The sequence below is a fragment of the Cynoglossus semilaevis genome, chromosome 12 (assembly GCF_000523025.1).
Source record: "Cynoglossus semilaevis isolate Cse_v1.0 chromosome 12, Cse_v1.0, whole genome shotgun sequence".
Lineage (NCBI taxonomy): Eukaryota > Metazoa > Chordata > Actinopteri > Pleuronectiformes > Cynoglossidae > Cynoglossus > Cynoglossus semilaevis.
Window position 1 is genome coordinate 17,715,505 of NC_024318.1, and position 15,435 is coordinate 17,730,939.

The 15,435-nt window shown below is 38.7% G+C and overlaps 1 protein-coding gene across 1 annotated transcript in view; it reads right to left on the bottom strand.

Annotated features, from left to right (window-relative positions):
- LOC103387803 (GDNF family receptor alpha-1-like) overlaps nucleotides 1-15,435 on the bottom strand; it is a 25,031-nt gene that overhangs the window by 5,898 nt on the left and 3,698 nt on the right. Inside the window, exons 2-4 of the mRNA XM_008322578.3 lie at nucleotides 14,690-14,799; nucleotides 12,872-13,006; nucleotides 4,772-4,953 (exon numbers count right to left, since the gene is read on the bottom strand). Coding sequence (XP_008320800.2) covers nucleotides 4,772-4,953; nucleotides 12,872-13,006; nucleotides 14,690-14,799 — 427 coding nt within the window. The remainder of the gene's footprint in view (nucleotides 1-4,771; nucleotides 4,954-12,871; nucleotides 13,007-14,689; nucleotides 14,800-15,435) is intronic.

Consider the following 15,435-nt stretch of genomic DNA (forward strand, 5'->3'; position numbering starts at 1 on the left):
AGAAGTGTTCGAATAGATAAAATGCGGAATAAAAAAAACGTTGTTATTTTTATAAATAAAGAATTGAACAACAAACTCCTACACTTAATCAGAATGTTTCTCATGAATAGTGTTGACTGCAGACTTAGGCAGGCAGTGACCTGGACAAATATGGAAATCAACTACATGCTAATGTGACTTTTTCGAAAATAACATTGGGACAAGAAAGAACATTTCTGAATAACTTAGATTTCCACAATGAAAAGAAAGATATACATATACGTACACACACACACACACATATGCATATATATATATATGTATGTATCAATATCAGGCGTGGACAAACTTTTTGACTTGCGGGCCACAATTGTCCTAAAATTGAACAGGGTCAGGAGCAGATAGATGGAGTGTTGGTGTGAACAAAGATACAGTACATGACATGTAAAAGTCATGCATTTTCTACGCCACCTATTGTATAAATATATAATTGCAATGTGCCGATATTGTCCAAACGTGGTGCATCAACGTGGTGCACCACGTTTGTGGGTTTTTAAATCATTATACTTCTGCTTTTTCCCCAACAGATGGTGTAGAATATGATAAAAGCATTTTAGCATTCATGCATGACTTTTACATGTCATTTATCGGTGTCACTTATCGATGTCATTTATCGGATAAATGGAGCATAGAACTGCTCCATCTATCTGGTACTGACCCGGCCCCCCTGTTCAATTTTAGGACAATTGTGGCCCGTGAGTCAAAAAGTTTGCCCATGCCTGGGCTAGTGTAAAACTTAAAGTAAAACCTTACCTAAGTTAAATTTAAAAAAGAAAACACACTTCTGTAAATTTTGGACCATTTTCAAGGGAATGATGGAATTTTAGTAACTGTGCAAAAAAAACTACTTTGTCTTGACCTCATGATATTTCGCTCGTGTCTATATGTAAATCAGGATCTAAAAAGAAAAACTGTGACAGAGCAGAGCTGTCATTATAACTAAGCTCACGAGTGTTCTTTTGCTTTTCTCCTAAATGGCACTTCTACATTTATTACAGTAAGAGACCTGCCTTGAACAGGAAGACGAGCCAAAGGCTTGACTAAGTTTAAACAACAACAAAAAAAAGGAAGAACAAGTCCAAACAGTGCTGCTGTCACAGCTTTAGCTCACGATGCTCCTCCAAGTCGAACGGAGAAACTAGACAGCTGGGTGACCTGTTGTGAATACCTGCGTATTTGTGTAAATTCTGTGGAATCCAAAAGAAATAAGCTACACTGTTTGAGCAGACTGATGGAGAGTGATAGGAACACATGTTTCTGTCTTTTTTTTTTTTTTTGAGAAAAGACATTTCAGTGGGAGCTGAGCAGATTTCACTTGGTTACATCTTCCAGCAGTTTTTTTTTTACCTGTTTTATAATTCTTATCTTTTCTGTCAAGCTGTTGTCCATTCAGTGTAGTATGTGTGTCTAGGCTGTGGGTGTGTGTTTATTTACAGGATTTCTGAGATACTTTAGGTCACTTTGCAACCAATGGTTATGTAATCAGTGCAGTATATGATATATATATATATATAGATATAGATGATAGATGATAGATGAGAGATAGAGAGATATATAGAGAGATAGATAGATAGATAGATAGATAGATAGATAGAGAGAGAGAGAGAGATATATATAGAGAGATAGATAGATAGATAGATAGAGAGATAGATAGATAGATAGATAGATAGATAGAGAGATAGATAGATAGATAGATAGATAGATAGATAGATAGATAGATAGATAGATAGATAGATACTTTAATGATCCCAAAGGGTAATTAAGGAATGACAGTGAATGAGACAGATGCCTAAGTATTGTAGTACGTATGCACTTGAGTATCCCTACACTTCTTTACAGTATTGTAAAGACCTGACAATGCAGTACATATGGTGCCCACGGTAAAAATGTCCCTTTGGAATTCAAAATCCGTGACTCTGTTTATACCGAAAACATTGCAGAGAAATAAATAAATAAATGAACCAATTAGCACTTTTAGGTCTTTGACAATTTTTATCTCATAAAACGTATAAACTTTAAGTATGCTCCCACTGTTTGTATTTTCCTTCAAGTCCAGACCCTAATTAGCAATGACTTTACCACTTGACCCGAACCTTACTTGAAGCTGCATTAATTAGCATACTGTCATAAAGGTCTACATTAAATGACAAAGTGAGAGTAATTGCACCCTTAAATTTCACTTCAGATACTTTTTTTCTTCTGTTTCAGACACAACTTATAGTCTAAAGCTCTGACAGGGCTGACACTGAACTACAGGAGTTAGGAGAAATCCGTGCCTTAGATCAGCTAACGGGCCAGTATTTGGCAAGGATTCAATATCAATGTATTGGGTCCAAACATTTTTCTTAGGAATACAAGATGCAGGAAACATTAACCCATTCATTTAATCGGGCGCAAATTCTTGCACACGTTTATTCATATAATACCGGAAAGCTTGCTAGAATTTTCCAGAGGATATCTATTTTGGCAATGTTTGCAGACATTTGCGATTCTTGCAGCGAGCCACTCTGGACAAAGTCCAGACTAAAGTGTGTTTCTGAAAGCACTTAAAGTCGGACGGGGTTACCAACATCCTGTTAGTTTCTAATAACTGTGATTGAGTGGGCTTCCGTAAACCTAACAGAAAATTCAAGAAAATTGCGGCATCTGTTTGCCCAAAGCAGCAATTATGAAGTGCTCTGAAATCGCTAAGCCTTTTCTTTTCATTGAATTTGTGTCTATGTTCGGTGATTTCATGACGCTTGCATGATGCACCACGTTTGTGGGTTTTTAAGGAGTGAACAGGAGCGGATGAGCACGGATTACTGTGATCACCACCTCTGTTTCATCATCAGTCACGTAACTGTTATTTGCTCGGTACAGGAGCAGCTGTTTACCGCTCAAAAAAACAGGTTCAGAGTTTTACCAAGCGTAGTGCTTCTGGCACATGTTTAGGCCAGGTCTGGTGAAGCCTCCAATCGCTCGGTGGCAGGAACTCATGCAGTGGTTTGTACAGCTAAAAAAATATACATGTTATCAGGTTCTCAATAGTATTTCTACTTCCAGAGGGGCGTGAAAACATTTTTGTCCCTAAGGGGGGCATGACAAAAAAGCACTGATGTAACCTAAGCTGTACTAAAATATAAATATTTATGAAAGACAAGATATTTGACTCTCTAAAAAAACCTTTACGTTTGCATTTGACATAGATTACACATTTTGTGTTTGTTCTTGGTTGGACACAAATTGAAAAACTTGTCGGTAACTATCAAAATTATATGGGTAAAAATAAAACTATCTATTATTTGGGTTAGGCTGTAATTTTTTTTTTAAATTAGTTTTTCTTTGACAGCATTCTATTACAAATTATTTTTAGTTGAGCGACAATTGCCTGCAGTGTATGAAGTAAAATTGAAAATTGCTCAAAGACAAATTTTTGCAGACCACATAGTGGCAGAAGTGACTAGCACCTTTGCCCTAGCCGGTCTTTTTGTGTGGAGTTTGGGTGTTCTCCGTGCGTGCATTTCCCACAGTACAAAGAGAGACCGATCAGGTTAATTTGACATTCTTAATTGACCATAGGTTGCGTGTATTTGTTTGTTTGTTTCTATACACGACCCTGAAATACATTAGCAAAATGTCCACGATGTATCACCGTCTCAGACTCGACTGCTGGGATTTATGCCCGCATCTAGTGACTCAGAAAGGATTGCGTGTATTAGTTTCACGACAACTCGGAGTTACAATAGGATTTCCAAAATTTAAAAGCATGTGTTTAGCAAAAAATAATCGCTGTTACAAAGAATGGAATGCGCTGGCAACCTAGTTGTGAGTGAGTAAGTATGTGAACGCGCATTTGGGATTTAGCACCACAGGCAGCCACTCAGTCAAAAGTCTCTTGCGCTGCCAAACAGTTTCAGACTAAGTGTTCTCTTCAATTTGCAAAGTAATTACAACATAGAACAATTTCATCCCCTCATGATGTCTGGAAAAACGTAAGACTACAACTTCTCCTGCTGATTCCGCTATTAACGAAGCAAAGGAAAGCCATCGATCTAGACATAAAAATGAAAATAATTAAGGAGTATGATGGAGGTAAGAAGGTCTAAACGATCGCTAACAGTTATGGCTTCTCACACGCGATAATCTCAACCATCGTTGAGGCTGAAAACAAATTCAAAGAAATGGCAAGTGTGTCGGTCAACGGGGATTTCGTTTAACAATAGAATCATTTAACGACGCGGTCTTCGGAACGCGAGGACCAGTTTTTTTCACGCAGTAAGAAGCATAGTTTGGAGGGATAACACAGGACACAAATTCCAGAGTCCTTCTTCAGTCAGGGGAAATATCTGTCTCTTAAAGCTGCTAAATATTTCATTTGCTTCACAGCGCTCCTGTTCACTCTAGCATGTCTGTGTTTTTTTTTTTAACTGACATGTTCCCGCTAAAGAAAACAATCACTTTATTTGTCTATTTGATTTACTGCATTAGCTTGACAGCTGTTACAAAGTAAAGAAATTAGCTCCAGCTCAAAGTAAAGAGAGACAGAAGATGAGATGGAAAAAGGAAAAGCAGTTAGGGATGGAAAAACCGAGAGAAAAAAAAGTAACAGTAAAACGGCAGCAATCATCTTTAAATCTTTATTATTGATAGGAGGTATGCAGAAAAGAATAAAAAAAAAAAGTGATTCATCTTTCATGGTGCCAGTCTCCCAGAACAGTTGTACTGTGTTAAAAGTGTGTGGAAAACTAACCTGTAGGCTGCCACAGAAGTGGTAGATACCAGTGTCTGTGTTGATGTGGTTGTCGATCGTGTTGGGGATGCGCACAGGGTTCCTCTGTTTGTGAGTTGAGGTGGAGGTTGTTGTCTGAACAGGGGACACCGGCTGCCATACTCCCACATCTGTCCCATTTCCAAAGGCCTGAATGGCATTACCTACAAACAAAAGAAGGGGGAGACCACATTTATTCACTTATATTACTTGGAAAGAACATTAGGATTGCAGGGATTCCGAATCAGAAATGAAGTTGCAGTGTCGCAGTGAAAATAGCTACCGGAACTTTTGCTAAACACAAAGTGGCAGTAAACAATGTAAAAATAACAAAGGTAAATGGAATAAAAATGTCAGGAGCGTCTGTAACAGGCAGCAGACGAGTTGACACAGACATAGCATATGTAAAGACACATACACGTATCTCAATGTTTCCTCTGCATTAAACCCAGTGGTTCCTAAGCTTTCTCTGCTGGGCCCAACTTTGGTTCATAAGAAAATGTCCGTGCCCCATCCAAAAATCCAAAAAACTGAAAAAAAGGACACACGTTTGACAATATTTAAATGTAACTCTTTTTATTTACCTTAAACTTGTCCGTTTTATGCTAGCATTGCCAATTGTGGTTAGTTGACAGGAGTGAGATTTTGTGTGCGGGGAGGCGTGGGGTTAGGGTTAGGGTTAGCATTCCACGGATCAAACATTCCGAGCAGATCGAACAAGAGCGAGAATTAAAAATAACAGGCTCCTTAACAATATTATTAATAAATATTCATTCTACACTACCTTTAACCAATGTGTTTTTTTTTACCTTCAATCAATGTCTTGTTTAGGGCATTGGACACTATGTTGCGTTACTTTACCTTCATTTTTTCCATCTACACCCTCCCTGCAACAACATTGCGCCCCCCACTTTGGGAACCTCCAATTTCCATAAAATCATCCTGTTGAGCTTTGATTGGTTTCACCTGGTTGAGCAAAGGCATTGGCACCTTCCCAATGGGTTCTCTGTTAACAAGTCCAACCCTCCAGTACTATACAGTAACACTATGTATTTTGAATTTAAATAATCCAGCTTTATTTTGGACCATGGGGAGGAAACATGAGTACAGCAAGTCCTAGGTTTACGCCCAATCTCTTATCTTCCATAAATGTATCAAAAAAAGTCTTGTACCATCATCATGACGTACGATTAAAACAAATCTGCACAGGAACTAGTTAATGAGTGGCGCAAACAAATATGTTGCCTGTGATGCTATACCAGTACTTCTCAATAGTGGGGTGGGCCCCCATGGGGTGGCGCGGTGGGGTGGACATAAGTGTACCACTGCTTTAATGTTTGAATGATAACAAGCCTCCAGTCACTAGGTGGCAGCAACTCATACAGTGGTGGGTGCGAGTCGGAGGGAAGGGATGGTGTGAAAATTTCTAACATTTCTGCTCTATACACAGACAACAGCACTGTCTTTGCCAGTTGTACACCTTATACTGGACTGTGCTACGTTCACTTTCATTCATTTGTGCTGGTTTTCATTACACATATGACAAAATCTTCTGATGGCAGTACTTCTGTGAGGTCTGTCTGTCTGTCTGTCTCCCTTCCCCCCTGCTTGTGTCTGCTGTTTAATCAGTGTGATCACACTCACCTGTGTCTAAGTCAGTAGTCTGACTCGTGTCGCTTGCTGCCCTGGGTATGTACCTCTCTCCCTCACTCAGTCTTTGTGGTGTCATGGTTGATTGTAGTTCATACTTTGTTCCTGCCTGGTCCTTTATCCAGAAGGTTTCTGTTATTTTGAGTGTTGAATAATCTTTCTGCACCTGATCTACTCCTCTCTCTAATGCTGCATTTGGGTCCTGCCTGCTTGCCAACATTACAAAATGTAACAACTATGATGAAAAAGAAAAAAATAAGAAACCGTTGAAAACGGGCAAATCAAATTGTTCATCATATTGATAGAAAAGATATTGATAGCAAGATATATAGGTATGATTGACTTAGGTGAAGATGAGCTTACACATTAGCCACGCTGCTATAGGCCCAGAATGCTGTATTTAATACGTTCTCAGATGAGAGACATTACCTCATTCCATATCCAACTGCAATCTGTTTGCCTTCAACAGTTTAGGGGAGAATATTGCACTGGAATAATTGACTTTCAGTTACGTCTCAAAGGGGTGTGAACACAGAACACTTTCAAAATATTAAGCGTTGAATGAACTCATATCCCAGTCATTCAGAACTTCTCATCACATAACGCATGACACTGCTGTTTCTGGGTGGGGAGGGGGGTGGGGTTGACACACAAGAAATGCCGCATTGTAATTCCGAGGCCGGTCCCTTTAGCACTGAACTAGATGGCACCATGAATCACACACTTGTTAGTCCCCATGTTAAAATAAACCTTTATATTACAGCTGCCTAAACCACAATTAAAGGTGAGTTAGAAGGTACTTAAGGTTTGTTATCACTTCCCTCCATTATAAATTCACCACATAGTCAAAAAACCGAAGTGCTGATGTGGCTGTTTACCATCAGGGCGCATTAGCCAGCCTATTAATAGCCTTCTATGTCTTTAATGTGAGAGACACACAGGTGCAGACAGATACATGCACACACACACACACCCACATCAAAGGAAAGCTGAGTTTAACAGAAAGGCTTTGTGAACCTAATGATCATCTCCTTCCTATAGTGAATTATGACCATGATGAAGTAGAGGGCTGGTTTGCATAATTGTTCTTTAACCCCACTAAATGTCCACCGTATGGGAGTTGTTGGAATATGCTCTATTGTCTAAACAAGTACTACTCATATAGTAGGACGGGCCACCATCAGGGGGCGCTAAGGTGCCAGGTGGGGGCGTGAGGGGCTTCCAATGGAATATGGCGCATTGGACATAAGTGTACCACTGCTGTAATGCTTGAATGATAACAAGCCTCCAGTCACTAGGTGGCAGCAACACATACAGTGGTTTGTACAGATCAAAATAAACATGCTATCAGGCATTTTAAAATATCTACTTATACAAATAATATGCTTCTTAAAATGCCTAAAAAAAACCATAAATCTTTAATTCTGAAACTTTCATTTCGTTATATTCCTCCCGTTGAGCTATTTCAGGGAATTTGAGAGCTCTGTGTTTTAAACAGAACAAAACACATTTGTGGAATTAAAGGCACGTTCAGCTCTTTCATATCTGAGCTATTCAATTTCACCAAGTGCACAATACTTTTTTGTCGACATGACCGCAGTGAAGTGGAACTGAAATAAAAGCGTGAGATTACAAAACACAGATTCACTGCTGTCATGACTTCTGGACAAATTATCCACAAAGAAGTGATTTTTTTTTTTTTTTTTTTTTTTACATATTACACGTCTTACTCGGACCTGACATCCAGTCTAATGTCTAAAAATGTATTCCAAGGTTACAAACCTTTTATTATCTTACAGCTCCATCATAGATTCACAGATATTATCCTTAAAAAGCACTGATGCTTGTACAATTGTGTGATATGTGAGGCCTTTTTGAGAAATTGTGAGGAACATTGTATCTCTGCCTTAATCTTGTTCCACTGCAGTTTGTGAATATGCTGACTTAAGTGTGAACCTCTGCATTATGGCATCTACAATCCATAAAGCTGCATTACAGAGCAAAGCAAACCGCTCCTGCACAAGTACATCTAACAAGAATAAGTACCTGCAGTTTATTCTTTGCCATCAGTGATATGCCCCGCGTCTCCCCGACGTCTTGCCAACATGCCAATGCCAACATTCCTAAACTCTTGCTAACCTCATTCTAGAAGCAGGCACAAGTACTCACATGGGACATTTTCCCTGAATTCCAACAAGTAAACAAAACTGCTTTTACTGCGCATATATATACCGTAATTTCCGGACTATTGAGCGCACCTCAATATAAGCCGCACCCACCTTTTTAAAAAAAATTAATTAAATAAATGTTCCCTGAATTCCAACAAGTAAACAAAACAGTTTTTACTGCGCATATATATACGGTAATTTCCTGGCTATTGAGCGCACCTCAATATAAGCTGCACCCACCTTTTTTAAATTTTTTTAATTAAATAACCTAAATGTTTTTTTTTCTAAACAGTGCCTGTAACACGGCTGGTTACACGTTAGCTGTTTTCTGCTTCGGCGCCCCGACCGTAGTTGGAATGCACAGGGGAGCCTCAGTGATCTGCTCCAGGGCTGAAGCTAACATTAGCTCGGGGGCTAACTCCCTTCACTTTGTGCTTGTCCGCAGTAGAGGTAAACAGAAACAGGGAAGTTGGGGTCTTTATTATCAGCCACTTCAACCACAACAGAACAGAGTTTTAACATCTCCTGTATAACCAACTCACACTACAACATGACAGGGCTCAAACTGCTCTCAACTTTCACTACTACTTTGCGCTACTAGTATAACACACAGTAGCCTACCAGAAAAGTCATTGATCGCTAGCGGTAGTAACTTCGTTAGCCTGTAAAAATCCATAAATTAGCCGCATCATTGTTTAAGCTGAGGGTTCAAAGCATGTGAAAAGGCTTATAGTCCGGAAATTACAGTAGCAATGTGTCGCTGAGAAGAGGCCTTCTGACCTAGAAACCATCTTTGAATTAGTTCAGCTGCACATTTAATAAATGCTACAATAAATCTCTTGTCGCTTCATCTGGATTACTAGAACTGACCCCTTGTAAAAACGAACATTCACAAAAGAAAAAATGCCTCATTCTGGGCCATTTTAATTAACTTGTCTCCATGTTGAACAAACACACTCGACTCTTGTAATGAGCCAATGTTGTTTACTTCTGTCCATCTGTCTGTTTTCTTCTCCCTTCCTTTTCAGATAGGAGGGGTTATTATTTTAATTAAATGTCAGGTTAACAATCAATGAGCAACTGGAAGTCATTTTGGATAAAAGATACTGCCAAATGTATTGTAATGTAATCAAACAATACAGTTTGGTATGAGTACAGCAGTTGAAGATGAAATACCTACTGAATTCTTCAGAGGTACTGCTCCAGTAACAAATGCCTGGAAACATTTAATCTAAAGCGTTGTATGTTAGACTCAAGGATATTAGTACAGAGCATGTAATCGGAGTAGGGAACAGTAATTCACAAAACTAATACTTTGGAATATTGCCGGTGCTTGAAATAGAAAAGAACTGATTGTATGTACAATGTACTTCAGATATAAGATACTCTTTAGCATAAGCCTCACACAATATCCTGCAGGCATGAGCTGTTATTTGGTCCTTTCTTCTGAACAGGAAATTGTAGGCTTTGTAGAGGGGCAGCCTTATGCAACTGGCATTCTGTAAAGACATTTTTGATTTATTTTTTTTATGGTTTAAAACACGATTTTTTTTTTTTTTTTTATGGTTTAAAACACATTGCATCCGTGTTAAATGATAATGTAATGCTCTGACTGCAGTATGTGATGATTCTCCCAAGTATCTGGAGTTCTTTTATCTTTGCTTCTGGTTTGATAGTTCTTTGTTTTCTTTCTAATTTCTAAGCAACTGCTGTTCCTGTGGGGAACAATGGGGATCTAACTGAGGCTGAGAGTGTTCTGTAGCTTGGCTATTACCGAAACCAATTACTTTTGAGTTCATCTCTGGATCATTCTGCGTCTTTGAACAGATTACAAAACAAACCCTTTTGAGACAGTTTATTTAATAAACCAATTAGATCACATTGGTTTGAGACAATTTCCTTTTTTTTTTTTTTGTAAAACTTTGCAAAACTATTTTGTACCTTCAGTGGGTACTTTTCAAAATGGTCACACTTCTTAAGGCTTGTGGTTGTTTTCGGTAATGTCTTTGTAATTGACTTTGGTTTTTTTCTATAGTATATGTGTAATATATGTAATAGAATGCCAGAAACTATGGTACGCAAACGCAAAAAGTCTAATCTAGTCATCAGAATAAAACTATTTAGTTTTAGTCATATTTTGTTTTATTCATATCATCTGAAATCTTTTATTCATAGTCTAGTATTAGTTGACTAAATATCATAGGCGTTTCACTCTGCTAAATCTACAGTATACCTTTTCAACTAAATGTATCTCCAGAATTTTCCAGTCATTGAAGATGTCCATTATTCTGCTTAATAACGATATTACATTTAGATTGTTCAATTGGCTGTAATGTCATTGCACACGAAATGAAATATTCCTCCGTTATTAATTAAAACAAGTCGTCGAGTGGTGGTTTTCCCTGTGATTTTTGCTCCCCACGATTTACAGGGTCTTGTTGTATTTGTTACCATATGTGAAGTGTGACCAGATTTTAGATTGCTGCTAACGAGTGAAGCCAGTCTTTAAACAATTCATTTGCCGATTAACCTAGCCCCTGCAATGTGATTAGTTCTGAAAGGATCCTTTCTCTATACATTCCTCCCTAATGTTTTTGTGTCCTTTCAATTCCTTTACCAAAGGTTTCATTAGATTTCCTCATAGTCCTCGTCATCCTAGTGGACTTTTTATTTAGTCGTCGTCTGTGAAAAAGATACTTTGATGAGTGTTTTTCTTCAAACTCTTCATCGACAAAATTAAAGTTGGTACCAATTCTAGAAATCACAGAGATGTTTAGGGATGTGAAAAGTATTGCATGATTACCAGATTATGTTTCAGAATATATATATATATATATATTTAATATTAAATATTCTGGTGTGGCATTTTTTTGCAATAACCTTGGCAAAGTTAAAATTCACAACACTTTCACACCAGCATTTGCCCTTCTACAATATCAACTCTAAAAATAATAAACCAACCTTTCACCGAGACAAATGCTGGAAGCGATTATATTTAAATATGTGTCATGAGATAATTGTCACATCCCTCCTTCATTTCTCTGCCCTCCTCTTCATCTTTGGTATTTTCTTTCTAGTCATGACCCTGTAGCCAGCATGTCACTAAATCTTCAGAGTTGTCAGTTCCAGTTACTGCTGAGCAAGCTTAATGAGAGCAGAAACTGGAAGGGCATGGGGGGGAGGCAGACAAATAGATGGACGAGTTGACGCATGACCAGGAGGAAGAACAAGCTAAAGTGTGGAGACTGTAGTGGCGAAAAGAGGAGTGATACTGAGAGGGTGAAGTGAGTTAAAAAAAAAAATCATGACATGTCAGAGGATGAGATTCTCCGTTCAGTCAACTCCCTCCAGTGAATCAAAACAAATAAAAGAAATAGAGAGTGAAATGTTGTTTTAACCCACTTTAACCTACTTTGATTCCTCACAAATATTACCTTGACAGAGAAACTCTTTCTTACACGTACGCATCACAAGAATGCCAAAGTTATATGTATACATTTCGTCGAATACATTTTGTCATAGAGATGCTGAGAGATGCTACAACGCACGAGCCAATCAGCATGAGGAACAGAACGGCATGCTCAATTAGCCAATCGTACACAGAGTACGCATCGTATGAGAATCTTATGTGCCCTTGAACTAAAGTGCTCTAAGACCCCTGCATTGTGACAGCCATGCGGGAAACAATGAAGAATCATCTTCCACCTTAGGTTTGCCGTGTGCAGCAGAGTAACCTTGAGTTTCCAATCAAAACCGAAGCAAAACTAAATGTGTGTTGTCTTATCTCTTCGCAAAGAATGCCCAACAACTTATTAATCTTGGTGGGAAATACAGTAAGACCATTTGTGTTGAATGCCCAACAACTTATTAATCTTGGTTGGAAATACAAGACCATTTGTGTGTGTGTGTAGAACGGGCAGAGACAAAGTGTGCATTTCGTTTTAAACAAGGTTGGATAGAAAAGTTGCATCTTGCCAAAGATCTGGAGCAGGGGTTCTGCTTCTTCCTGTGGGCACAATTTCTCATAGACTGCAGTGCACTGTGACTGTTTGCTTTATGATGAACAGGGATAGCAATGCCAGCATAGCAATGGGATATATTTGTTGTGAAGGAAGCTCTGTGTAACAAGAACAATAGAGGAGAGAGCATCCTGCAGAGCAAAGTTGGATATATTTGAAAAAAACAAAACAACATAATGACAAAGATAAACAGATGCATCCAGAAAAAAGGACAGATTGTTGAAGTAGGAGAATGGACAACTCACGGAGACACGCGTTCTCGGTGAAAATCTCGGTGAACTTGTCACACTCATCCTTGTTGTTGCCACTGTTGTTGCAGTCACAGTACGGAGACACGCTGATTTTAGGGGAACGCAGGTAGTTGGGAGTCATCACCGTACCTGCAGTGGTGAGAAATTAAGCATGTCATTCATGTGCTTTTTGTTTAGGCATGAAATATAAGTTGTGGTCCGTGGATGCTAATCTTGGCTAATGCTAATTTTATCTTCTTAGCAGAGGTGTGGACTCGCATCACATGACTTGGACTCGAGTCAGACTCGAGTCATCAATTTGATGACTTTAGACTCGACTTGACAAAATGTAAAGAGACTTGCAACTCGACTTGGACTTTAACATCAATGACCCGTGACTTCACTTGGACTTGAGCCCTTTGACTCGACAAGACTTGATACTTTCTCCAAAACCCAAAGTGATCTGTGTAAATATATTAGTTATTTTGTTTAAAAGGACTCGAAACAGAAACGTAAGGACTTGGGACTTGACTTGACACTTTTTAGTCTTGACTTGGACTCGACTCTGGACTTTGCCTGTCTTGACTTGAGACTTGACTCGGACTTAAGTGCAAAGACTTGATACTTACTTATGACTTGCAAAGCAAGGACTTGGTCCCACCTCTGCTTCTTAGGCTTAAAAAGGTGTAAAGGTAACACTAACTGACCAAAGAAATGTAGGCTTTGTTGACTCAGATATCAAATAAACAACCAAATATTATCACTCTGACTTTATACAGGGATTTTAATACAACACTCTTGTATTAATTAATGGACAACACTAGCTGTATTGAACACCTTCAGTTGAGAGTTGTCATCTTTCATTTGTTATCTGTATTATAACAAGGTTAATTCTTGAGTCCATTCATTTCTTTGTCGCTGCCCCCTTACTACGGAGTAATGTAATGTTGTTAGAGGTTCTGCAGGACCCAGAATGCAGAGAAACCAAAGTGAAGAATAGGCTTTTTCTCTGCAAGGGAAAGTAAATAGCTTCAGTCAGTGATTTCTCACTCCCTCTGTGAATTACTCTGTTATGCTGGCTGCATTCCAAAACAGGGCTTTTTGTTTTGCAGTAGGAAGAATCAACTGACATGTCTCACTGTGTGGTCTGCTTTTTATATAGGGACATACATAAAGCCTGATGTTGCAATGTTATGACGCTAAGGTAACAAAAAGTGTCGACTGTACGAACTTTAACTTCAAGGTAGTTAGACCAGTAATTCTCAAATAGTGGGGCGGGGCCCCATGAGGGGCCGTGGTGAGGTGTCAGAGGGGACTTCGGGTGAGGTGCCAGAGGGGGCGTGAGGGGGCTTCAAATGGAATATGGATACGCATATGGACATAAGGGTACCACTGCTGTAATGCTTGAATGATAATAAGCCTACAGTCACTAGGTGGCAGCAACTCATACAGTGGTTTGTACGGATAAAAATATACATGTTATTAGGTTCTCAATAGTATTTCAATTCGGGAGGTGGGAGAGGTGTGAAAAAATATCTATCCCATAGGGGGAGCATGAAATAATAAAATAATTGAGAATCACTATATGGAACGTTCGTGTGAACTAAAACGCTAAAATGCTTTTTCAAACGTGGGTATTGAAAGGAAAGGGCCGAAGTATAATGATAACATAAATAATTTATATAATTTGGAAAAGTTTTGCGGGCCATATTTAAGAGCTGAACTTAGTTTGCCTATGCCTAACCTAATGTGACCACAATCAACATTGCCTTGAAATCAACACCAGTCTACACATTTTAGTCTAGTGTTAATAGACATTACATGTGAGCTCACCAATCAATCCTGAGTAGGCTAGGAGACAGTCTGCATAGTTCTCCTTCAGGCAGCCTGACAGCGAGCGAGGCTCTGGCTGGCAGTTGACGAAGAAGTCAGCCAGTCTTGACCTGCGATATGAGAATCCAAAAACATGTTAGCGCTCCAGCTGATTACATCGATGTGCATCAGAAAGCCTGGTCCAAATTGACCGTTGATGGAAGACGTTGCTCTCAAAGTAATTAAGCGTCTCATCCACTGCATTCATTGGAGTACGAGGACTGTCATACTTACAGAGGGACTGTGTTTTATACTGAAGTGAATGAGGCTGAAGGGTATTCTCCACACAGTCAGCTCCATTTCATTTACTGCCTCCACAAATTTTTGTTTACATTTCAACACTGTGCACTGGAATGTGAAATTGAAAGACGGTTTTGGTTCCCAGGAAATCTACCAGTGGCAGTGAGAATAAGTGTAAAGGGGACAGTTTTCTTTATGAGGAAGATATCTTTAAAAGTCACATTTTGACATCAGTGTCTTGAGTCTATTTTTTTTTTTCATATTTAATTTTCTATGACATTTGGTGGAATTTTATAGTTCTTTTTCTCTTTTTTTTACTCGCAAGAAGAACAAATTTGGACGTGTTTTTTTGCTGTGAGTTCATCATATGTACAACATTTAGTGTTGTCAATAGATTAAAAGAATTGAGAGATTATTATGATCTGAAATTAAATGATCTAATTAATCTATTTTTTAATCTCACCTAA